This window comes from Papilio xuthus, unplaced genomic scaffold, assembly GCF_000836235.2.
Source record: "Papilio xuthus unplaced genomic scaffold, Pxut_1.1 DF826115.1, whole genome shotgun sequence".
NCBI lineage: Eukaryota > Metazoa > Arthropoda > Insecta > Lepidoptera > Papilionidae > Papilio > Papilio xuthus.
The window spans coordinates 454182-481196 of NW_013532534.1; the positions used below are offsets into that span (position 1 = coordinate 454182).

At 33.8% G+C, this 27015-nt stretch overlaps 3 protein-coding genes across 10 annotated transcripts; 1 reads left to right on the forward strand and 2 right to left on the reverse strand.

Annotated features, from left to right (window-relative positions):
- Positions 1-1521: 1521 nt before the first annotated feature.
- On the reverse strand, positions 1522-12887 carry Ac13E (Adenylyl cyclase 13E). 2 transcript variants are annotated; one of them, XM_013319783.1, is made up of 8 exons: positions 12700-12887; positions 11869-12215; positions 10755-11761; positions 10422-10676; positions 9982-10239; positions 8119-8498; positions 5579-5779; positions 1522-4756 (listed from the first exon to the last, which is right to left on the reverse strand). In XM_013319783.1, exons 2-8 carry the CDS (start codon positions 12153-12155, stop codon positions 2933-2935), a joined length of 4212 nt encoding a protein of 1403 aa, XP_013175237.1. In that variant the 5' UTR covers positions 12156-12215; positions 12700-12887; the 3' UTR covers positions 1522-2932. The 2 variants fall into 2 exon arrangements, with proteins under 2 accessions (XP_013175237.1, XP_013175236.1); XM_013319782.1 differs by having other exon boundaries at positions 9982-10350.
- Positions 12888-13690: 803 nt separating this feature from the next.
- On the reverse strand, positions 13691-15082 carry LOC106123303 (uncharacterized). The gene has a single exon (XM_013319551.1). The coding sequence runs from the start codon at positions 14991-14993 to the stop codon at positions 14226-14228; it is 768 nt and encodes a 255-aa protein (XP_013175005.1). The 5' UTR covers positions 14994-15082; the 3' UTR covers positions 13691-14225.
- Positions 15083-15377: 295 nt separating this feature from the next.
- Positions 15378-26748, forward strand: LOC106123465 (probable phosphorylase b kinase regulatory subunit alpha). Of its 7 annotated transcripts, none has more exons than XM_013319807.1 (19): positions 15378-15783; positions 15885-16870; positions 17091-17304; positions 17443-17552; positions 17781-17928; positions 18942-19106; positions 19556-19723; positions 20414-20543; positions 20987-21072; positions 21309-21494; positions 21838-22094; positions 22472-22510; positions 22812-22940; positions 23483-23621; positions 23977-24021; positions 24636-24737; positions 25085-25200; positions 25311-25568; positions 25915-26748. In XM_013319807.1, the coding sequence occupies exons 1-19, from the start codon at positions 15525-15527 to the stop codon at positions 26137-26139; spliced, it is 3762 nt and encodes a 1253-aa protein (XP_013175261.1). In that variant the 5' UTR covers positions 15378-15524; the 3' UTR covers positions 26140-26748. The 7 variants fall into 7 exon arrangements, with proteins under 7 accessions (XP_013175261.1, XP_013175262.1, XP_013175264.1 ...); XM_013319808.1 differs by lacking the exon at positions 17781-17928 and adding an exon at positions 18247-18394; XM_013319810.1 differs by lacking the exon at positions 23977-24021 and having other exon boundaries at positions 24633-24737.
- The last annotated feature ends 267 nt before the right edge of the window (positions 26749-27015 follow it).

Consider the following 27015-nt stretch of genomic DNA (forward strand, 5'->3'; position numbering starts at 1 on the left):
TATATATCATAATAGCATATCAAAAGTGGCAAACATTGGCACGCGTATAAATTAGCAACTGATTTTGAGCACTATTTAGTACCAGCACTTTAATAAAGCTTGAATTTTCATTGTTTTTCTATTTAATCGATACCTAGTTTGTAATATTCTCATCGTAATTGTTTTATTCGAGTCGATATGTAAAATTATATATAAAACCTTTTTAAACATAAAGCTATACAACAATAAAAATATTTACAATACACCAGCAATACATTGAAGAGTCGAAAATAATATCTTACAGTGAAATATCTACAACGTTCATCAAAGTAAAACATCAATATGTCAGAATTACAAATAGACGCAAATAACGATATGAATGCAATTTATATTCATCGCGATGTATCAAAATAATAAATTGATATCGTCAAATTCAAGAAACAAATGAACGTAGTTTTTAAATACGCAACTACGACAACTCTAGTATTTTGTAGAGATTGGGCTAAAATGTAAAGAAAAATCTAGGATATCCCTTTTTTCTAATACTTTTTGAGGTTACATATCTCACGTGATTCCTGATATTGTCCTATATACAAAAATTCCGTAGGTTTTCACTGGCGAATCATTAGTACAACAAGTTTTGTCATCCTTTAGGTCTGCAGCAGTGGAAATCTATCCACAATTTTTGATCCATCCATCCATAGACAACCCTAGGAAAACATAACCTCAAAAGTATAAACACACTGACCTCTATAAATGGACAGGGTATAAACATGGTTTTTTGTGCCATTATGATTTTGGTCTTCTTGGCGATGAAGGTCTTGGTTGGTTGCGGTGGTGTATATTCGAAATAACAACATAGGTGGTCTATCAATCTACCAAAGGTTGAAACAAAGTAAAAGCTGTCATATCCAATCAAAGACATAGCTATTTATACAGATCAATGTATAAATCTTATTCACGCATTTTTACAATCATTTAGTTGACACATTTAAGTTATATTATCTGTAGAGAGCACGCATCCATAATAAATATACTTAAACGTATTTCAGATTTGGTCCAATATTGTTTATAAATACAGATTTAATAGCATATTATCAAAGCCGTTGACATAGTTTTAAGTAGAAAATAGATAATTTCAAGGCAAATTTTTGTTTAAATACAAGTGGAATGTATAGTAAGGCTTCCTCTTCATAAGTCAGACGAACTACAAAGATGTAAACAAAATACATTCTCTACGATCGAAGATCATTCTAGAACATTTTTACACAATTTTACTAATAAATTAATAATTACTAAGCCATAAATGACATACACTATTTTTTCATTATTTTTCATTTTGATATTTGATTTGCGAATTACTTTTAAACTTTGATTAAAGTACATTTCTGTAATTTAATTTGTCACAGAACACTAAATTGGCGCGAAAATTAAAATTCTTGGATGAAGTGAAGGCAAAAAAAATTTGATCTAGATGTCAATATAGGCTCAAAAGCCTATCTATATCAATGGCATGACAAATAAATAAAAAAAACTATTTTGCCACTAAGAAATGTATCGACGTATTAAGCCCACTTTATTGTATCGTACATAAATAACTACATCTAATCTATTTTAAGTTGATAAGTCACAGAAGTTGTAAATTCATAATTTTTAGGTTAGAAAATAATTTAGTAGTAACAGTCTTATTAAATATAAAATCATGTATTACATAGCAAAATGTACAAAAAAAATTATATACTTTATTAAAGATTATTGTGTACCCCTGTAAAGGTCGTTTGAAAAACAAATATTTTAATAGTTTCTTGTAGATTAGATTTCCCTGAGAATTTTGCATTTCTTTATAAATATTTGTTAGAAAGTCTTGTTTATACAATGCAATAGTAAAAGATTAAGTCTTCGTCTAATATTAACACTTAATCAAGTTCATAAGAAATACGATTACGTATAAATAAAATAACAAATAAATCTACATTTCTTTCACTACAGATAAAAAAAAGCTGCCAGAAATACACAACACTAAATTATAAATGAGAAATTTTTTTTAGCTACATTTTCACAATTCTATGATCTCGTGTGTAAATAATTAGTACCTTGAGATAATTATTAATAAGTTAATGATAATTAGCTACCACATAAACATATAACAAAAATTCGAATTACGTAGCAGTTAGTTTCTTTTATATACAAAATATTCTCTAATTCCATATAAATAAAAATTATTCGTTTTCTATACAAATCTCACTAAATACGATTAGTTCATTTGACAATAAATATACTTAAGTAATCGTAAGATTTATCTGTCGATAGAAATATAAAAAACATTTATTCGATTCACGCTATCTCTGCGTATGGCAACCCTAATTGGATTATGGCATCCATTTATCAATATTGCCCTGTGCAAATTTTTAATTCCTACTGTCGACAATCCAACAGAGATATCGTGGTAAGAATATATTATTTACCACCGTACAATGGATATCAGAATATCCATAAAATGGATATCAGACTAGATTACTGATAGCATATACAGGCAAGGATTACTAAGCACTTTTTTCTACTAAAGAAGAAATCACAGAGGAAGTTTTACCACGATATTACATTAACTATTTTTTTTTAAATAGAATAGTTATTGTGCTACAAATATAGAGCCGTCCTTTTCAACGTTTTTCTAATTCAACCACAGATAAAATATCAAAATACTTAATTCATGGCAACATCGTAGTCTAATTTTAGACGCTTAATTTTATTACAATGATATATGTAAATAGGATTTTACCTACGAGTATTTTTCGACAAATCTATCACTTCAATGTTACACTTCAAAAACAAGATAGACAAGTAGATTATTCTTACCATAAATATAGTATTCCGTTCCATAATGTCAAATGTAAAAAATATAAATAATTAAATCACAGATTCTACGTTTTTTTTTTAAATATAATTTTTTAATCTAAGTGTCCTTTTTACCTGCAACAAGATATACATTCATGTCGTCTTTACCTTTAACGTAGACTCGGCCACGAGGTTCGAAGTCGTACTTGGCAGAGAGAACTGGGATACAAGCTTCGCCGACCTGAATACGTTTGACGACCCCGGTGGAGTCCATTCTCGACGCTATGTTAACTGCATCGCCCCAAATGTCGTAGTAGAGTTTAGTGGTCCCTATGACACCCGCGGTGACATCACCAAAGTTGTACCCGATGCGTAAAATGAAGTCAAACTCGAGTAAATCCTGATTAAAGTTATCGACAACTTTCTGCATTTCAAGAGCAAAGTCCATTAATTGGTACAAATGATCGTAAGTTCCCCGAGACGCGTGTCTCAAGTCGGGATTGAGTCCACTCGCGGCCATGAAAGTGCTACCTATGGTCTTTATCTTCTCAACATGTTGGAACTGCGGCCTCTCTAACAGTTCATCAAAATCAGCTATCAGCTCGTTTAGAACTCTCAAATATTCTTTTCCCTTCAAATAAGATTCGTCGTACATTTCGTTAAAGTTGACTATGCTCGCGAATATAATGCCGACGTCTTTATGATTTTCCGAATACTTCGCGGTGTTCTTTAATTGATCGGCCACGTGGCGCGGTATGATATTATGGAGGAGCCAATCCGCTTGGTTTCTCATGTTCTGTACTTTCTGTTTATCAAGATTTGCCACGACATTACTATAAAAACTCAATCGGTAACTGATTTCAAATTCTCTATTAAGGAACCAAACGAGCATCAACAGTAGAGCGACATCCAGATAAAGTTCTGTCAAATGCATTTTATGTCGCACTCCTTCAAATAATTCAGTACCATTTCTCTCCAACCAATCGTCGTAGCTTCCATTCATCATACTCATAAAAGTTAAGTTACGCGCCACAGCTTGTGGATTTGAGCCGAACTGAAAATCGCCATCTATCAACTGAGTATTAACTTCGCGACAACCCAGCACTGCGAAGAACAGAAACAGGCCTGCGTATAATGTGACCAAAGTGTTCTTAACGAGCCAATTCATTTGAGTAAAGTTACAAAACTCGACTATTCCGATGCATAACAGATAAACGTAAAACGATTGCTCGCCTTTCAGTATAGTCATCGTTGTGTTGATGCACGAAAAGTTAATTAGAACGGCCAACACGGGTAAACTGATAAGTAGACTACCGGACAGATGCCAAGGGAACCAATCCGAGAGCTTTCTGAATATCTTAACAGATCGTCTAATCGTGTTTGTGACTAGAGGTTCATTTTTAGTTTTCCACTTCAAGTAATGTCGGTACACGCAGAGTGATATCGCCAAAGCTTCTATGACAAAGAAAAATATCACCCATCCGTAAGAATGACGCCATTCTGAGTATAATACGAATATTGATATAGTAACTACGACAAAAATGATCGCCGATACTAGTATATCTAACGCCGTATTGAACCTAGACGTAGTTAAAGTAGGAGGGAAATCTTCACTGTCGTCGCTTCTGTGGGCTTTATCACGATAATGTCTCTCCATTTCTGGTGACTTGAAGAACAACGTGAACGTGTTTAGAGGTGGTTGAACGAAGTAGCTGATACCTGATCTGGCGTTGTCTTGGACACATCGTATTAGTTGCAGATCAGATTGCTTGCGTAACTTCTGGAGGGATTGCACTTGTTGTTCGTTGAGAGGAGGCGGTAAGCGAGTTCGGGACGGCACATCATTCAACGAAGACTGACTCGATGTGTAGTAACCGGACACTCTGTGCTGCATTATATCATTCTGCGATGTCGCTAATGCTGTCTGATTCAGTGCGAATATCTGGAAAATAATGCAATAAGTGTAATGTAAAATATACTTCATGTAAAATCAGTTAATTCTTCCGCAGTATTAACGATGTATTAAAACATATTATGAATGCATTGCGACAAACAAATCGCAATTTCTACGAGTGATTAAATCCAAATACAGACCTCTAATGAATTATTACACAATAACTTTATCTATTGTTATCTCTAACGCGATAAAATTAAAATACGTGAGAAGAATAAATAAATTATTATGGGATCCATTTATGTCAAACATAATTACAATTTACAACCTTAATACATTTTACGACGATGTTCATAAATTATTTTAATAAAACAACATCCTGTACATGTTTTCGAAATAAAGGATGATTCATTTTTATGAATAAAAAACACATATTTTTGATAAAGCGCGCCGGATTAATGATCTGCTGAGGGACAAAAAAAATGTGAACGTTTTTACTATGATTTGCTGGAAAATAAATGACTGAGCGACTATACCGTACAATCAATGTTCTGTTGACACGCTATAAAAAGATTGAAATATTCAATTTTATAGATCGTAAACCAGTGTCGTAACTCAAAGTAAATCATTACCTAGTATTCAAAGTAACAATTATACCGACATTTTACCGTCCATTCGCAACTGCTTTGAGTTGCAAAAACGATAATAAGTACAAGTTTTTAATAGCTATTCTAGAATATTTTTTCCAAAATCTTAAATACTTATTCAATGGATGACATAATGAACAAGCAAAAGCATAAACACGTGAGTTTAAGTACTTAATTTCCTTTAAACCTGATAATATGATCATTGAACATATATTGACCATACCTGGTGTTGTATACTGGACCTCCGGCTGGTACTCCTTATACCAGAGTCTTTGCGGCTATTGACAGAGGGGCACAGGCTGACCGAGTCATCTTGTACCCTGGGCGATTGGGACGGCAAGGGCAGGTTCAATCGGCGGTCCTTAGGCCGTATCAACTCACCCTGAGTCGCCAGGGTAGAGCTCCGTGCACGACTTACTGGCGTCTAGAAGATTATTTTTTGTAACATTAAAAGTCGTATCAAATGTTAGTCACTTTACAGTAGTAGATGACATCTTCTTTTGACTAAATTTACTAAAACCCTCGTTATAAAATCGATATATAATTTAATTTCAATGGAAAAGTTTCCAGTAATTGCAATTAAAGGCAGTAAATAAGTCCGTCAGTCAGTTCATAGGTCACATATCGTTGTGACGTAATCGTATTGCAAAATGCACAAGCTTGCACATCACGAGAACACTGGCTCGCTTACACAACGAACTATCAAGTTCAATAAAGTTATATATCAAATATATAATATATAAAATACATACACTACTAAATATATTTTATCTATACCAAGCTTTATTTATAAATATTGCATTGAACAGATTAAGAATTAAAATAATTACCAACTGAATAAAAACTTACGCATATGTTATCTTATAACGATTCGTTAAAATTTCCAACAAAATTCAGAGCAAATCAATCTTAAGGAAACTCCCAAAATTTTATTTAACGGAACAAATTTGGAAACTTCTTACTCAGCTCGAATTTCGTCAATTCTATTTTACGTATTTTGCAAACTTTCGTCACTTTGCAAATGCGCATAGATTGAACGGGAAATACTGAAAGGGTCGTTCAAAATACGTAATCCTTTAAAACTGGGTCACAGACGTAAGCTTTTAATAATATAGTTATATAACTTAAGAACTCCATCGCACTGACACAAAATTAAAACCCAAAGTAATGTCATATTAATACTAGTAGTCACGTGCAGCTCCGTCCATAGCCTACGTATTCTTCCAAATTATGTTCTACATCTATGCCAAATTTCCTCGAGATCCATTGAGCCGTTAGAGATACCGACTGAAAAACACCTATCCATCCGTCACTCATCCATCCATGCATCCAAATATTTTTCCACATTTTTAATAATAGTACAATTAGTAACAAGTGAGATAGTAAGATTATTTAAAATGTTAGCTGCCAGAATGATTTTTCGAAAAACGAAAAATAGTAATACCTTATTTACATTGCTCATATAATTATTATTTACATATGAATGGAAGTATGGCTTGTCGGACATATAGTCCGACATGGCAGCTAACTTGTTAAGGAATATGTCTTCCACTATACTTCCGAAATAAAACAAATCAAGACAGTGTATGTTGGCAGCTAAGTGCACCGCATCTCAACTACGAACACTTCAAAATATGATGAATTAACAAAACACATTAAAGTGACACATCAATTATACGCCGATGTATGAACTTTGGTGGACTGTTTCTCATCATGTCATAATTCTAATGGAAACATATCGAGGAAGCAAATTTATTATATTTAGTGTATTAAAGTAGATAATCGAGTTTGTATATAGTGTGTAAAAGTACATAACCATGAAAATAGGTATAAAAATTTTATGCACCAATCAAATCTATTTCCAAGTTCTATTTGAACAAAAAAAAAATATAAAACATTTTCTATTCATATGTACTCGTTTACCAACTCTACGTTCACAATAACGTATTTTTAGACGTATTCTATTGATATTTCCCGTACAGGGGCTATGTGTGTAACCCACATACGTAGTAATGCCACGCCATTCTGCCGGGTGCACTAGGCCACCCTAATGAACTAGGCCACGATGCCAGCAGTTCGTAATTTAATACAACCTATATTCCTTTATACAATGCTATTTTCAATATTAATATACCTTAATCAAGATACTATTGTTTTTACTAGCTTTTACAGTGGATTCGACAGCCGTAACACAAGCGATTGCCCGCAACATTGTCAGCGCAGAATTAAATAAAATTGTGCACTTTATTACAGCATTTTATTATCATACTAATACTATCTTTGTTCGAATGTATCTCCAGAACGGCTGAACAAATCTCGATGAAATTTATGTTCATATAGAACACAGTCTGGAAGAACACATAGGCTACAAATATTACGGCGCGGACGGAGACGCGAGCGGCAGCTAGTTCATAATATAGAGGAATTTTAAGCAACCTGTATAGTAATTAATCTTTTAATCGCTGACTGAACGCATTTGGTACACATATTGATCCTCGAATTATGCTCGTGCCAAGACTAAATGGATTTATGTAAATATTGATTTATTTATAGCATTGCAATTTTGTTGTATATTCAATGCAGATAGAGATAATAATCTCATCATTTTATGGTTAATAAACATGAGCCTTACTGTGCGAGAAAGTCTAGATTTACTTCATACAAAGTAAATTTGCGGAATTCTTCGCACGTGTAATTAATATATGAAACGAACTGCACACTTTTTGTTTTACTAGCAAAAATTTTGTAAATAATAATATTTACCTCTAAATTCGGCCTCCCATAGTGCGATCTGTAGCTACTACTTCTAGCAAATGGCGACATATTGCTTCTCGATTGACTCAAATATGATCGTATGTCGATAATCTCTCTCTCAAAGGAGGCTATGTCTTGTCCCTGCGGCACGTGAATCTTGCTGCTGCTTTGCGCAGGCCTCTGTTTACTGTCCTGAGATTCTATTACTATAGGGACTTGGTGGTAACCATTGTTCGATTGGATATTCTCATCTCCCCTTTCCAGGTAATGTATCGTTTTGTCGCTAAAGTTTTGCTTCTTTATCTCATGGAGTGGTGTGTCCGAATGTTTCCTTAGAAACCTGGGCACCTTCCAATTTTTCAGTTTATTCGTATACTTGCCGTAACTGCCTGAAATAAAACGCGTAAAACGCTAACGTGATTTCGTTTATGGCTAATAATATCGGAGCATCCGGAATTATCAAAGGCCGATGCTTGTAAATTCTTATAAATGTTATATGGCCAAGAATAACAAACTAGCGAGCGTTGTGTGATTATTTGTTTTGCGAATCATCACGAAAGTAAATAAGACACGTAACGAGAGCACATAATGTGTATTCAGTTGTCGTTTAGCACGTCGGTGTCGGCGCTAACTATTCGATCGACGTTATCTATATACGTATGAAATTTTTTCGGTGAAATATTAAAAAAAAAAAGAAAATTATAATATAACATTTTTTTTAATGGAATTACACCACTAAAATAAAAAAATATATATCGTTGGATCTCTGGGATTGTCTAGGTAAAGGGTGGCAATGATTTTTAAAAGATGTTATGTTTGTCTATATAAATTGCAGTGTTAAGTAATAAAGGTGTTGGATTTCAAATCAAGTTAGAAAGATATTGTCTTACATAATTTTGCTACATAATTTACGTACCAAAAAAATCATGATATTAATGATTAAAGATAATTCTAAACTATTTTAAAGAATTCTTTGAAGAATTTATTTATATTTTGCTTAGGGAAAAGTGATGGGAAAAATATATCAAAGTGCGAAATGTTTACATTATTCTGTTTGATATTTAAAATTAACACAAGTAATAAAAATACGCATTCCACGCACATTATATAAAATTTCCGTAAGTTATAAAAGATAGTGCTCCATGAGGAACATCGCTCGATCGATGGACATAGTAAACAACGTTACAATCAAGTCACGTAGAAATTGGAAAAAATATACGTCGAACATGAAAGATTAATAACTTTTACGTGCGACGATGAAATAAATAATATCTCATACGAGGGATTATTTTCTCTTGGACTATCGAGTTTTTGAAATATTTTTAATAAGAATCATTTGATTTAATACAGAACCATTATACAAACTGTATATTTATTATATGTAAAATTATACCTAATGCTTTTACAAAATAGCAAAAATGCGTGAATGATTGCAAAAAAAATTAACAAGACAATTATAGAATGGATGAGCAAGATATCGTTGTAGCATAGCTGATTACAATGAGAGGCGTCGTCACCTTCGAGTAATTAAGTGTCACGCTGTTATCTGTGACTTGTGCCTCATGCCATTGATAACTAAGACTTTTAATAAATAACACCACTGCTTCTCATCACGCTATGTACACAATTAGAGCGTGAACATTAAAATATACGAAACACAAACATAATATAAAAAGTAATTAAAACAAAAATATTTAACGATGTAATAATTTATTAGAGACGATATCTTATTAACTTTGCTTGGTTTTTTAGACTAAAGAGTAGCACTAACATAACGCGATTTAATCATTCAAAATTACTAACATATTATTTGAATTGCTAACACAAATAGAAAGACGTTTAAGCTAAAGGATACAGTTTTAAACGACTTACCAACAGACGTCGGACTTTTGGATGAAGTATCGTTACTTTCGACGAAGTCCTTCTCCCTCTTCTCGTCCAACTCAGCATCAGAGTCAAGTATACTCGGCAGCGAACTGGCCTTCGTGCGAAAGTTGAATGGATTGGGGGACAGGAAATTGGAGTTATCGGTATCAGTATTACAGGAACCCTTCTTGTCGTCTAATGCGTGCGTTTTGGCGGTGATCGGGAGAGGCGAATGGTTTAAATTGAAATTGGACTGCGGGGAAACTGCGGGAGATATGATGAGGCGAGGATTAATAGGATTCGAAGGTGTGATACACTGATCGTGGTCGTAAGGAGAATTAAGCTGACGTCCCTCAATGAAGTAGGTTTTATGACCTGGACACATTTAATTCATTTAAAACACACAACTAAGGGTCCCATGCTTTTATCACTAAAAATCTACTTACCAAATACCTCTTCGCCTTCTTCTAAAACGTAGGAACCTCCCAAAAATTTGCTTGTTTCTTCTGATATATGGACGCGGCCCGGTTTACCAGTTGATTCCATTTTATTTGCAAAAGACACATCATTGCTCCATACATCGAATTTAAACCTTCGTGTGCCAACAATTCCACATAAAACCGTTCCAGTATGAACTCCTACCCTCATATTGATACCCTCGCCGCGCTCTCTGTCAAACTCTTGAATTGCTTCTATCATGCCTAAAATATCGGTAACTTTATTGTCCACACTGTTCTAAATGAATAAATCCGAGAAACCTTCATTTTTTATATACCTACCAAGGCCCATTTCAACACAACATGTTGCATGATCCAGCCTGGGCTCAGGACATCCAGAGACACAGTAGTAACAATCTCCCAAAGTGGAAATCTTCTCACATCCATGTATATGACAGAGCTCATCAAATTTCTCAAATAAATCATTCAATATGTTCACTAATTCTTCAGCACCTTTATTACTGGACATCCTTGTAAAGCCCACAATATCAGCAAACAATATGCTAACATTATCCATGCAGCTCATGTTGAATGGTCTGAATAATGACTTGATATCACCAGCTCCAGGATTTGATGTTCTTTGATTAAGTGGATGTTGAGCTTTAAAGTTAGTTTCACCTTCTAAAACTTGCTCTTCCATTAACCAACTGGCCAGCTTCGGTGGCATAACTGAATGAATCATTTTTTCCTTTAATTGTTTTTCCATCTCCAACTGTCGTCTTACTAATAAACTTTGCCCTACTTTCATAAATGTGCCGCGCATTCTTACAAAAGTCATCAAATAAATATGAACCCCAATTATGTGCACACAAAGTTGGAGCAAAACTCTCACAAACATTCCGGGATATTGCCATTCTTGTTCAGATAAATGCAGGAGAATATTAAGGATTTCGAAAACAACGGAGTATAATATCCCTATAATAACACACACAAACAATGGCAGAGGTGTCAATGTGTATATAATTAATAATATTTCAATACAAATAGTAAAATGACCAGATTGGCTTATATCTGCCACTTGAGGAAATGATGTTTCCAATTGTGTTGTCAAAGTTACAAGAGACAAACTGAGGACGCAAAGAGCCAATGCCATTATCAGGGAGATTCGAAATGTAAAAATCTTATAAATATCAGTAAATGTGATAAATAGCATAACACAGGTTATCAAGACAACTGCAGCAAATATTGAACACAGAAATGGCCACTTGACTGTTATGCCATGTAGGCCAAGAACTACAAAGTAGACAAACCATGATATAGAAAATATTAAAATGTATAAAAGTGCAAATCTGAAAGAGAAAAAAATTACATAACTTTAACATAATAAAAAGATTAAAAAATTCAACAATCTACAACACATAAGTTAAATAAAAATTAAATAAAATAGTTAACATACCTGAATCTTAACCTAATTTGCCTAAAGGAACTACTTCTGTATTGGCCTTCAAGTATTTCTGAGTCAAATCTAGGGTTCCACCAGGTTCCTGGAGCTGCTCTTTCAAATGCAATGGGTATAGCAAAGCCACAGCAGTTGGTGGTGGAGTTGTTGTGTGCCAGATATGCCTGGACATGCGGAGCTAGCCTGATCTGGGCATCCTCACCCTCAGAGCAGTCCGCTTCATGCTTATTGTCATACAACTCTGAACCTCCATTGCAACTGACACACCCACTTTGAGCACTCATTGTTTCCTTGCTATGTTAATTCCATTTTACTGTATTTAATTTTAGATGTTTCCTTTCAATCTGTTCACAAAATATAAAAAATTTCACTTATACTTATATTTTCTTATGGTTCTCATAATTAAGAAACTACTTATAATTTAACTTTACTGTAAAATTTATATTGCCCTTGATACTTCCTCACGATCAATTATGTATTGTAAATTTAACTGTAGCCTTTTAATTAAAACTGATATCGACTGGACATAAAGGTGACACTTTAAAGTAATTACCACTAGTTAGATAACAAACAGCACAAAATTATTAAAATGAAATTTTTATTAAAAGCAATAAATAACATTACTTAAAAATATTTCTTCAATTGACTGAACAGCTGATACTAAAATGCGATATGGAAATAAATATACGGCATAACCGAATTTAAAGTCGTTTTTAATTTAAAAAGAATTTGAGTAAGATTCGACATAACTATTATTTCAAAACATTTAATTAATTATTGACGCCTGATAACACAGTTAAATATATAATAGATCATATTCTCTCTTACTTTTCGTCCCAAGGTTACACAAGTTCATAAGTCACAACTGTATCCAAGCTAATCTTTAATTTTAGTTCACATAAATCGTTTACTTTTGTCACAAATAAATGAAACAGTTTTTCTTTGGCATTTCCTTGAAATGAAAAATATTTAGCAACATCCACCAGCACACAAAACTCTGTTCACTATTTTTGACAATTGCTTTAGTGTGACCAGATTTAAATTAAAGTTACTACGAAATGCGTACTCGTATAAATTCTACTAAAGTTTACACTACTTTTTTTATGTTTTTCAGAAAAATAGTTAAAAAGCTTTAAGTACCAATCTCATTGTCACAAAAACATGTTTTTTAGAGCGTATGAAAGTTACTGCCTTCCTCAAAAGGTGAGTACTTTTGTTCTGCTTTACGGTGAATTTCCATTCCCTAATTATCTGTTACAGTGATGGGAATTCACGGTTATCATGTCCAACAGAATCTTAATTTCTTAATTAACGTTAGTCGAAGATGGGGGGGGGGTGATTACGTGGTTTTAAATTATAGAGGATTTAACTTAAAAACCTTATGATAATGGTGTAAAATTGGAAGAAAAACTTTTACACAAGTTGATATGTAATTTTTTATACTATAGGGTAATAAACAAACAAACCGCCAGCTTGATTTGCCAGAACAGCGAAGCGCCCGCAGTCCATAGACATTTGCATTTGTAATTGCATTTCTCTCTTTAATAGACAAAGAAGGGGATGCACTGAAAGGATGTTGTCGCTGCCTATGCATCCCATTCTCCGACGAATTGTCATCCTCTTTTCATAATTATCTTTTAAGAAATGGGTGGAAAGAAGAAGAGCACTAAAATTAGGCCTTCAACTCAAATCAGAAGAAACATGGAATGTCTTCACACCTGTCTTCTGTGGCGTTTTGGCATTTCACCAAATGCATCGATGTTCTTGTGGACTCTACCACTATTAAATAATAATATTAGCATAAATTAAAATGAAACACTATCAAATAATATTGTATATAATTATAATAATTAGTAACATATTAAAATCTGAGTATATCACAACATCATTATATATCTTAGTTTACAGGAAGACATTTTAAGTAATAATGTTTATCAAAAATATATCATATCATTTCAAAATAAGGCACCTTATTGGCTCCTATGCATGTTACATCTGTATGTCCTATGATTAGCAAAAACTTATGTCATCACAATGATTAGCCACCCTTGTCAATAATTATTGCTCCATATACATACAATTAATTCATACTTTATAAATTTATCCCTTAATATATAACATTAAATCACAATTAATACTGAACTATTTCCTGAAATTTGAATTTAACATGCCAAACTAGAGACTATAAATTGAAGAAATTACTGTATATTATAAATTTCATTACCTACCCATTTAAATTATTTGGTTTTTTAAAATGGAAATATTGGTACTCAATTTGCACACAATATTTGAAAACGGAAAAATTTACATTGAAATCATATAATGTAGGATTTCAATTCATTATAGAAAGAAAACTAGTCATTATACATTCCATCAAGTAGGAAATCCATTCTCTTGTAATGTCTGTTCTTCCAAGCTTCCTGACCTCTCTTTATTGCAAGATACCCAACAACAGCAAACATTGGTACTACTAATATTGTAATAACAATTGGCATGATCATGCCGGGATGGCTGTTAGGATTCCTTGGGACTTTAACTTTATGGCCATCTTTAGGATAAGATGTTTCAAAATCTGTTAAAGTTATTTGATCCAATGCTTCATTAGATAATACCAGTGGTTTTTTAGGAGTTTCAGTCTTATTTTTATCATTAGAGTCATCTTTGGGAACAATGTTGTTTATAGTTTTTTGACTCGTCACTGGTGGTGCATTGATTTTATTAGGTTTAATAATATCTTTTGAAATATCCAGCTCTTTATGACCCGTGGCATTATTTTTTTCTATTTTCGTATGATTTGCAGGAACTTGAGTATCTTCTATAGAACTGTAAACTACTCCCTTTCGTGCTACTACAGATTTTTCTTTATTTTTACCTATTTCATTATCTAAACTCAAAAGAATGTTGTGCTTATCTTTCGGCAAATGTATAATATCAACAACTGCATTAGGTAATAAAGATCCACCTTCACTTACTAAATTTAAATTTGTTTTGTTGTAATCTTCGTAATGAGATTCTTGCAAGACACTTTTACTTGATTTGTCTCTAGGGGTCTCCGAAGTTATGCTATTTCCGAATATATACGGAATCCACAAAATATTACACAAAAGAAACGATATTAACATATTGTAAAAGAAATGTAAAATATATTCTAAAATAAAAATGAAATTATAAAAAAGAAATAATAACAAAACATCGAACTTTTATGATTTTGTTCATTGACATTTGTAAATGACATATAAACATCATGTCATTTGTCAATCAAATTGACGTTGGCCGTTCACTGAATTTCGTCTCGAAAAATGTAAATATCTTTTAACTATTCCCATTTCTATTTAGTTTAACTTGATGTGTCAATTGCTGTAGTGATTTAATACCCCTTTAACCCTTCAGCACTTATTCTTAACAAAAGGGGCTCATTTTCTGAAAGAAGGCTTAAAAATTAAAATCTTTTTTCTCTGTAACGACTATTGACAAGTGACAGTTGATTGACATTGACAATGACAAAAAATGACAATCTCGACTTTCTACGACTTTCAAATGACATATTCTATAAAATAGATTTGTTTGGCCAGAATTCACTGTTTTGCAAAAATGTGTTTGCTGTTTAAATAGTTCAATAGCTATTGAAGAACTGCGCATATAAATAAAAAACGATGAGAACCCGCAGCAATTCAGGTGTCCGTTTGGATTACTATCAAAGACTTGTGCACAAGTTAATTTTAGATCATCAGCAGCCAGTAACAGGATTATTTCCTGCAAGTCCTCACAATGATCATGCGTGGATTAGGGACAACCTTTATTGTATATTAGCGGTTTGGGGGTTATCGATGGCCTTCAAGAAAATTGCCGATCAAGATGAAGATCGTGCAAAAACATATGAATTGGAACAAAGTTGTGTAAAACTAATGAGAGGTAAGATAAACAAGATTTGTTATTAACTTTATGAATAAATTCCATTCTTTCATCCAAGCATTCTTTTTATAACTTCTTATTTTATGTATTCATGTCATTAGGTCTGCTGATGGCAATGATGCAACAAAAAGATAAAGTTGAAAAATTTAAAAGTACTCAACATCCAATGGATTCACTGCATGCCAAGTATTCATCAATAACTGGCCGTATAGTGGTCAAAGACAATGAGTGGGGACACTTGCAAATTGATGCAATTTCATTATACCTTCTCATTCTGGCTCAGATGACTGCATCTGGGTTACAGATTGTTTTCTCTCTTGATGAAGTTGCCTTTATTCAAAATTTAGTTTTTTACATTGAGTCAGCATACTGTACACCAGATTATGGTATTTGGGAGCGAGGTGATAAAACTAATCATGGCTTACCTGAATTGAATGCCAGTTCTATTGGTATGGCAAAAGCAGCTCTCGAAGCTATGAATGAACTTGATCTGTTTGGTGCCCGGGGTGGTCCCTCAAGTGTTATACATGTTCTGGCTGATGAAGCACAGAAATGTCAAGCTGTATTACAATCTATGCTGCCGAGAGAGTCAAATAGTAAAGAATTAGATTCAGGGCTTCTGTCCATTATAAGCTATCCAGCATTTGCAGTAGATGATCCCCAACTAATAGCTAAAACAAGAGATACTATTGTAACAAAACTCCAAGGGAAATATGGATGTAAAAGATTTTTAAGAGATGGTCACAAAACACCAAGAGAAGATCCAAATAGGCTTTACTATGAGCCATGGGAGTTAAGAATGTTTGAGAACATAGAATGCGAATGGCCGCTATTCTTTTGTTACCTTATACTTGATTACTGTTTTCAAGGAGATAAAAATAATGTTGTAGAATATATGCAAAAGTTGGAAAAGATAATGATAAGGAAAGACGATGGAATGAAACTTGTTCCGGAACTTTATTCTGTGCCCGTAGACAAGGCAGATGCTGAGCAGTGTGATCCTGGAAGTCAGGAAAGAATACCTCTTGGTAGATGTCCATTTATATGGGCACAGTCACTGTATATTCTCGGAAAATTATTGCAAGAGGTGAGTATGTTAAATACTCTGTGAAAATGAGTTGTTAGTTTTCTTTAACACAATTGAGTCAACTCAATAACAATGAAGATTTTCCAATTAAATGTTATGTCCTTTACCATAATTAAAACAAAATGATTAAGGAAATGTTGACATAATTATAAATTGTAGCTAAAACATAGATGCTAAATGGTAAGCCATAAAATATTGTTATGTATTATATGTTTTTTAGGGTTTTCTAGCTGTTGGTGAACTGGATCCATTGAACAGAAGATTATGTTCAGAAAAGAAGCCAGATGTGGTTGTTCAAATTGTTATTTTAGCAGAAGACAATGAGATTAGAGACAAATTGTTAGAATATGACTTACATGTTCAGACTATAAATGAAGTGGCACCAATTGAAGTTCAACCCGCTAGAGTTTTGAGTCACCTGTACACATACTTGGGTTTGTATGCACTTTGAAATATTTGCACAACTTTAAATCGCAATATTAAACTAAAAAAAAAAACATTTTTTTCTTGTTTAAAGCAAAACAAAACTGAATCTAGCTTTATAAGTTTATAGTCATTATCATAAATTTCAGGGCGTAACAAAAAGTTGGGCTTGTCGGGACGAAAGTCACGTGATGTTGGCATACTCAGTACTAGCAAGTTGTACTCTTTGAATGATCGTATCTTTGCATTTACTCCTCAGGTATGTTAGTTTTTTCATTTAAAATACGAACTAAAATTGTATTGAGACGAAAGATATCTAATTCGCCTAACTATTATTATTAAAGTTTATATTATTAAAGTTTTTTTTTTTCTTAAATGAATATTTATTCTAGCACTATTTATACTTTTGAAATGTTTTTGTGCATGTATTTTGCTATGAAATAGCTCGTATCTTGTAAGCACTTAATTATTTTATTTTATTTGCTAGTATTCTGATATGAAGCGTTTCTACATTGCTTCTGACTATGAGCTGATGGTCGATACTCTCAAAGCGGAAATTAATTTCTTGAAGTCTTCTTGGCAAAACCTTCTCGGGCGACCGCTTGTTGTCTTGACTTTGAATCAAATGCACTTAGGTACTATTTTATTATGTATATATGGCATATTTTAATAGCTTGCTGTTTTATCCCATCCAATTTAATGTGTAGATATAAAAATAATACATAGCATGTTTTTTTGGAATGTATAAGCAGTACTAAAAGCCTGGAAAATAAACAATATTAATAGTAGTCGTAGTAATGTATGTATCGTAAATTGTAACGTATATAGTAAATAACCCAGTTTGTTATTCAGTTGCGAACTAATCTGTCAGAAGGGCTACAGATAAAAAATATTACTGTCTATGTTTTGTGTGTTGTGTTACGTCATAAAATGGCGGGATGTCGCATGTGTAGAACTTCGACTACGAGGAGTACTACATGTCGCGCGACCCGGCGCTACTCGCCAGCACGTTCACAGCCAACGTCGCCTTTCTCGGCATGAGCTGGAAGCAAATGCTCGGCCGGCCGACCATCACCTTGCTGGCCACACAGTATTTGTTAGGTAAATGTGTAGACAAAAAAAAATAACCATCAACTATTATTATCTATACTTTGCTATACTAATAACATCTCTTCAAACGGTGGTCAAATGCAATTACTTATAACATTAATTTCTAATTAGTTGCTTTTAAAATATTTTATTCTATAATTTTTGGCCTTTAAATATTCCGGAAAACGTGCCAAATAAAATATAAATATCTTTTTTTTTTAATTAAAAATTATTAAAAAAATAATCTACTAAACTTATGTTACTAAAAATTGTAGATGCGCATTATTTAGATTGAAATGCTATTCATTACGTATTTTAGATTGTCAAACATAAATATTGTATGAAAAATAGTGTAAATAAATAATAAATAAAAAAAACCCCTTATGCTTTGCAATTTATAAAACTAGGATACATAATAATTATAATTTTTAATTTTTTGTTAAGTCAATAACTTTTAACACAAAATAGAATTTTGTACTAACCATTAGTTTCCTGCTTTTAATGCTTTTAAATTATTATTTTAAAAAAAAGCAGATTAAAACAGTCAAAAAATTTTCAGATCAAGGCAAAATACCGATGGCAATGATCACAACTATGAAAAAATTGAAATCAGGCTACATTAATGGCACTAGAGTAACATTGGGTAATCTTGGTGAATTCTTGAGCACATCGGCTATAACTAATCTGAGCTTCTTGGGCAGTCAAGAGGATGGATATCCTGATAGTAAGTTTTAAACATTCATATGTACTATGTATAAATATATTACAATTTTAAACCTATAGACAAAGTCAAAATCTTTATTTAAATGTTCAAATGTTATCAAAATAATAAACATATAAAATACCGAAAGTTACAGTCAATTCCATACATATTTGACTTTCTAAAAAATAAGCAGGGGCTGGTATTCTGCTGAGGGTTACGTTGCGATCTTTGGAGATCCCAAATTTATCTTATATTGCACACGAGGTTCACCACAGTTTTTAGTGCGTCAAACCCCACATAGCCCTGTCATCCACCTAGAAGGCTAAGTATCTTACGAAAATCCCCCCCCCCCCTTTCCCGATAGCAAAAAAAGGGGGGCTGGTATTCTAGCACCCTAAATTTACAATAAATTATAGGAAACTAAGTTGTATCGTATACAAAAGTAGGTAGACAATGTAATAATTTTTCAGAACTAAATCCTCAAGTGCAAAGTTACCTAGAGGAACACTTGCTGAAGTCGTTCAGTAACAAGATCAGCTTCCTGTCGCGTCCTGTCGGCGCGCGCAACACGAAGGCCCTGCGCCGGCGCATGTCCGTCAGGGGCGCGATCAAGAAGACACGCTCTATTAATGTCGACTGTAAGTACTAACTGAACTATGCATTTAAATATATAGGTTAACTAATAATAATAAAAAAAAAAAAACAAAAATGATGCTTACCTCACTCTGTGATAGCAATAGATTTTTTGTAATTAGTTAAGTAGTTTTTTAGTTTACTTGTTACACATCTTTATAAAATTCTCGTGTCACAATTTTCGTTCTCATACTCCTCGGAAACGGCTTGACCGATTCTCATGAAATTTTGTAAGCATATTGAGTAGGTATGAGAATCGGCCAACATCTATTTTTCATCCCCCTAAATGTTAAGGGTAGTCCACCCCAAAAATTTTATTTTTTATACAAACTAGCGGACGGAGTCGCGGGCGACAGCTAGTAAACATATAAATCTTTCCTCTTTATAATATTAGTATAGATACGTAATATTTCAACACTGTGCGTATTATATATATAAAGATACTAAACGATTAGAGCTAATGTGAAGTGACTGCAGATTGTAAGCAGCAAAAATTATAAATGTATGTAAATAAAGTTTACAAAGCAAAAAAGGTCTCTGACCCAGAGTCAGAGGAAAGAAAGAAGGTGGATAGTAAGTATCCACCAAGAAACAAAAAAAAACGTGAAGTGACTACGGCTGCTTAAAAGTTTCAATCTAAAGCCACATATTTTTTTTGACAGTTACTTTTTCATACTTATCTTTTATTTTTTCAGCGGAAACCTTAGGCATGGAAGGGGAATATGTGGGCCCTCACCTGGAAAGGAAACCGTCTTGGCTGGAAGTCGACCCGATATTGGGCCGCAGTCCTTCGCCCGAGGACGCTAAAAGGCGAGCTATTACTAAGTAAGTTCTATTATACATAATCTTCTAGATGCAGTATCCAAAAATTGGTATATAGTCATCATAAGTATATAACGAAAACATAATTTTTACCTTTAGAAATGATCACATATTCCTCTTTTCTACAGGTACACGTGTAAAAAAACATGTTATAATGTTAACAACATGCTAATTTTAGACATTATTAATTAGAATCTTTTGGCGCGAATGGCGCGCATTCGTTACCAAGTCAACTGTCAGATTGATTAGTGAGGGGATATAAACGTTGATAGTTTAGTAAGGCTATGTTGCGCCAGTACACCGGCACAGTGTCGGATTTTTTTCCTGACACTACTATAAAGATGAAAGATTTGTGTGTATGTTTGGATTGAATAGCCTGGGAAACTATTTAACCGATTTGAAAAATTCAACTGCTATTTCATATAATCTTGACTAAAATCTTTCAGAGGAACATCGACTACTAGTTTGGGTGTAGTGCCTCCAACTATCGAAGTGACCAAAGAACAAACTCCTTCGCCACCCAAGGATGAAGGTAAATTTAATATTTTATTTTTTACTAATATTATAAATGCGATGTTTTGATGGATGGATGTTTAAAGGTATCTCCAGAACGGGTGAACGGATGTCGATGAAATTTGGCATACATATAGAACATATTCTGGAAGAACACATAAGCAATTAATTATGTTTTTATTTTATTCCACGCGGACGGAGTCGCGGGCTAAACCTAGTTTTGATTATAAAAAAATAAAAACCATTGTTTTTCAGGTGCATTAAATAAAAATATATGTTCAGTAGTTCGTAACAGAACAATATCTGAGTCTCAAAACGTTGTGTACGCGGAGCAGGAGACTGACGAGTTGATCGCCATGCTGAGGGAGACTGAGAGCTTGGATGAACAAGGAGATATCCTGCAGTATCTCGTTGATTCACAGGGCCTCGACTTTAACACAGGTAATCAAAAAATTCTAACAAAAAATTCGTAAAATAGGCTAATTTCAAGTTTAATTTTTTTAAAACAAATGTCTACTTTTGGGTCGAGTCGCTAGTGCATTTATATTTACTGTATAAGCGGCAGCCTACAACTTCTTCGACGCAGAATTAAAAATGTAGCCTTTAATGTTTCCTGTGTACAGGCTATCTTCCTGCTCTCTATCAGACCGTCAAAATCGGCCCAAACATTTCGAAGATTGTCCGGAACAAAGACCGCCTTGCGGACAGACAGACAGAAATTTACATAGAGTTAGTCAAAATGTATTAATACGCAAATAGGTGAAAAAAAAAAATCCCTTTCCAGGTATGCTAGAAAACGGTAAGCCTGTAACAGTGAAGGAACTTCTGAAGGCTCTGTACGAGAAGGCGTGCACGCAGAAGCTGTGGGGGCTGGTGCGGCACACCGCGGGAATGCTCGGCAAGCGCGTCGAGGACCTCGCCAAGGCCGTCACAGACCTGCTGGTGCGACAGAAGCAGATCACTGTCGGCATGCCGCCCAACAACGAGCATACCATCACCGCGCCCTTGCCGGAGAATGAATTACGTCAGCTTATACATTTGGTAAGAAATTTTATACTAGCTGTCGTTCCATGTCTTCTTCCAGACCGTGTTGTACATCTATGCCAAATTTCAGCGACATCCATGCAGACGTTCCGAAGATACCTTTTTAACAAACATCCATCCATTCATACATCCAAATGTGCGCATTTTTAATATTTATATTTCTAGTATTAGTAAGATAAGTACCCAGTCAGAGTGGAATCGAAGAAATAATTAAAAATGCAAACAAAAACTGTAAGTTTCATTTTCGTAACAACAGATGGCACTATTTTTTACTAATCACAAATAGATGGCGCTGTCGGCGTATTACATTTACACAATCAATTTCACTATACATATGAGTTCACTTCATTCATCATTATATTTGTTTCATGCAGTCATTTCGAAGAGAAAAACATGACAGTGAAAATAAAAAGGTAATATTATATGTAGTTTTTCAATTTATAAATTATAATTCAAAATATTATTACATTATTGCACTAAAATTCAATCCTTTAGGTATTTTCTATGACATATTCCTTGGTACGTAAACCACATCACTATAACTAAATATAATATTTTCAAACCTTTACTTTGTCTAATATAAGTTAATTTATTTGAAATCAACTTTTATTAGCAAAGGTTAACTTCACAATCATATTTATATTCATTTGATAATCGACCTTATGTGGTTGTGATAGGGCTTATTTTTAGTTATAAAATATAAACGTAATATAGGCGTACGGAGACGACGAGAGCACGGCCATGTTGACTCAGGAGTTGTTGGTGTACCTCGCGATGTTCATACGTACAGAACCACAACTCTTCCTCGAGATGCTGCGACTGCGTGTCGGACTTATCATACAGGTAATGTCTCATCTAGAGTTTCCACTGACTAAACAACAACAAAAAATATAACATCTCTTTTTTTATAGAGAACTAGTTATCGCTGACTACTCCGTCCGTGCAAACATAATTAGTAGGCCATGTATTCCTTCAAAGTATGTTATATGTCTAGGCCAAATTTCAACGAGATTCATGCAGCCGTTCTGGAGATGCCTTCTATTAAACATCCAGCCATCCAGCTCGCATATATAATAGTAAAAACGTGAAGTGGTTTATCTACTTTTGTACATTATTTTGTTATTCAGAAAAAAGGTAACACACAATCACATAAGATGTCACATAATCTCGGTAATTTAATTTTTTTCTTACAACAGAAATTAAATAAATTCCATAAACCTAAAAATATTTTTCATTTATCATTTCGGACAAAATCCCACGTAATGTTAGAATAAAAACAGATCCTAAGACTATGGTAGGGAAATAAAATAAACAGTAAACCTAACCTAACCTAAGTCTGACGTAGACGAGTCGTAGATCATGTTACGAGGTTAGTTATTTTGTAGGTAATGGCGACGGAGTTGTCGCGAACGTTGTCGTGTGACGGCGAGGAAGCTTCCGAGCATTTGCTCAACTTATCTCCTTTCGAAATGAAGAATCTATTGTACCACATCCTCAGTGGAAAGGAGTTTGCTATTAACAGTGGTAAGTAGTTATCGAGAAAGTTTCCATTTCAAAAAATATGCATAAGTTTATATAACTACTAGCTGTCGCCCGCGACTCCGTCCGCGCGGGATTACAAATAGATGTCGGCCGATTCTCAGACCTACTCAATATGCTCACAAAATTTCATGAGAATCGGTCAAGCCGTTTCACAGGAGTATGGGAACGAAAATTGTGACACGAGAATTTTTTATATAAAATGTTTATTGTTACAAGTTATACGAACTCCATTGATACTTGAAAAAACTGTCGGATTATGTCAGATATTATGTAAAAATCTTATAGGAATATTATGTTGATTGGTTCTTCATGCTAAGAAGTGATATTTTATTTGCAGCAAACTCCCTCTTTGTTATAAAAGAGAAAATCAATAAGGATAAAGGCGAGTTACAATCCCACGTGTTTGTCTTTCGCTTATGTTTGTGTCAAGCGCCATTTGTCGATAGAAGTTGATTTACAATTCATCATCCCTTCGCATGTCCCTTTTTATTTGCAGCATTTCTTCCTCTAAGCATGCGAATTGAGATCGCATATTTCTTTCCCATGTAGTTTTTAAACATATTCACATATTATAAAAAAATATTGTAAAGTAAAAGATTCATTAAGAACTACACTATATAATACTAGCTGTCGCCCGCGACTCCTTCCGCGCGGAATTAAAAAGAAACTTAATAAGTAGCCTATGGATTTTTCCAGACTATTTTCTATATGCATACCAAATTTCGTCATGATTCGTTGAGCCGTTCTAGAGATATCCATTCATCTAATCATTCGCATTTATAATATTAGTAAGATGTATATTATAATATAAATCATAAGACAGATTGTAAATAACATAATGTATAACTATATATACTATATAAGTAAATATTTCATATGTGTAATGCGTATATTTAAGTCCAAATCATGTCTCCTACTAATTTACAATACACTTGAATGACATCCCTGTAGCTTTTCAACGAGATAAAACTGCTAATAATATATTTATTTCAGTAGGACGCGGAAACTTCTCTATTGTAAGTAACAAATCGAATCGATACGGAAAGAAGTCACAAATAGTATTGGAAGGACAGTCCTTACAAGGCGGAATTGATGACGGTAAGTTTTAAAACAATATCTTTGTTTACATCAAAATATATTTGATAGATGCCACTAGGTATCTCTTCTAGGAACAGGTTTTGCATATGACGTTGGAATTTCTTACAATTCACGATTCAAATTAAGAAAAATTTCAATTTTCCCTTTTATAATTGAATTGCTGTCGCCCGCGACTCCGTCCGCTCGGAATTGAAAAAAAGTTAATAGTCTATGTGTTCTTCCAGACTATTCTCCATCCATCCATCTAAACATTAGTATTTATAATATTAGTAAGATATATCTGAATCATTGTTGAGTCAGTTTGTTTGCTGCAATGAATGGTGTGCCAATAGTATTTATTTCTGTAGCGCCCATGGTGGAGCAGGATCGTCAAGGTCAGTGGTTGCGTCGACGACGTCTCGACGGTGCACTGAACCGCGTGCCTAGGAACTTCTACCCCCGCGTTTGGGGGGTTTTAGAAAGGGTAAACCAAGAGCTTTTTTTTTAATAACACTGACTAATTCTTAAACTTTATAATAAAAGTGAGCGTAATTATATCTAACTCTATAAATATCGAAATTCTTTTCATTGCAGTGCCAAGGGCTGGTCATCCAGGGTAGAGTGCTGCAACCCAATTTGACACAAGAGATGACGTCAGGAGAGTTGAAATTCGCTCTCGCTGTGGAAACCGTCCTGAACTCTATCCCACAGCCGGAGTATCGGCAGCTGGTGGTGGAGGCTCTGATGGTGTTGACATTGGTGGTCGAGTACAAAGCAGTCAGCCACTTGGGTGGGATGATCACTGTCGAACATTTGGTGCACAAGGCCAATCAGATATTCTTGGAGGATCAGGTATATTGACTAGTGAAGTCAAAAAAATAATTATGAAAATCAGATTAAAAAAATACCAATTAAAAAAATATACAGACGAATTGAGAACCTCCTCCTTTTTGAAGTCGGTTAAAAATCAAATTTTGCATTTTTTCTTACTACTCGAAATGTGACAAAATTTAAGACTAGTAAATTGTTTACCTTATCTCACAATTACTGTTCTACTATATCAAGTATATCATTAACAACTCGGACTCATTTAATGGTCCTCCTTAGTATAGATTTAGTATTAGTAATAACCGACCGAGAATGTATCAGTCGGGGTGGTTTATAGTAATGAAGCACAGCTAGAGTTGTGTGTGAACAGATGCGATGCAACGGAGACGCGACTCTGTGTTGCGCGAAGGCGGGAGGTGTGGGAGGTGCGGGGGGTGCGGTGGTGTGCGGCGGCGCGGCGGGTGTCTGCCAGCACCTGTACGACAGCGCGCCCAGCGGCAGCTACGGCACCATGACCTACCTCGCGCGCGCAGTCGCCGCCCTGCTCGCAGACACCATGCCGCACGACTCACCCATAGAGTGCACCATCACATGAACACTGACAATTACACCGATTCAATACCAAAAAAAACATGACTTAAAAAAATTAAAAAAAATTGTTCACGGTGGCTGAACAGGTAAAGTACCTTTGCCTTATTCTTAAAACAAGATGGCGGCCGACAATCCTGTAGTTTGGTTGGTTTCTGACAAAAGATAAAGATCGATAGCTATCTCGGATGCATCACCTCATGTGGAGCTCATATATCTCACTCTCATGCAGAATATTTTATTAACAATTTAGGGTTTTTAATAAGTAGAAAATGACATTTGAACTAACATGATATGTTTATTATTATACTAATGTTGAACTTAATTAAGTAATATAGTAAAAACAGTTATTTTCTATAATAATAAAGAAAATTATTAAACACTTGAGCTATATATATTTTTTTTTTGATAAATACGAAAAAGGTGGGAAGCCAACAAAAGTATTAAACGCTTGAGTATTATTTCTAAAATTGTCATATTACTTGTATGAGCTAGGTCATGTTAACCTTTTTCTTCGGAAAGATAAGACCAGTTTTATGCCAAAATATCAAGTATTATGATTATGCATATTTATTTAACACCTTTGGTTGTTTTTTCTGAAAAAAAAATGTAACTGTATATTTTAAAACTATTATTTCCTAGCAATAGTATAAAAAGATTGTGTATTTAAGACAAGTTTATTTGAAATGTTTCCAATCATTATATTTTTTTCTATTATGCAATATATTTTTATTAAATGGTCTGTTTGTTTTATTTCAAGCTAAGTTTTTTTTTCTAAAGTAAAAAATGTATTTTTAAAATAAGTATTTTTTAATATTACTAAATTCCTTATTAGCAAAACAAATTACATCCTTACACTTTTATTCTGGTGGTTACGCTAAAA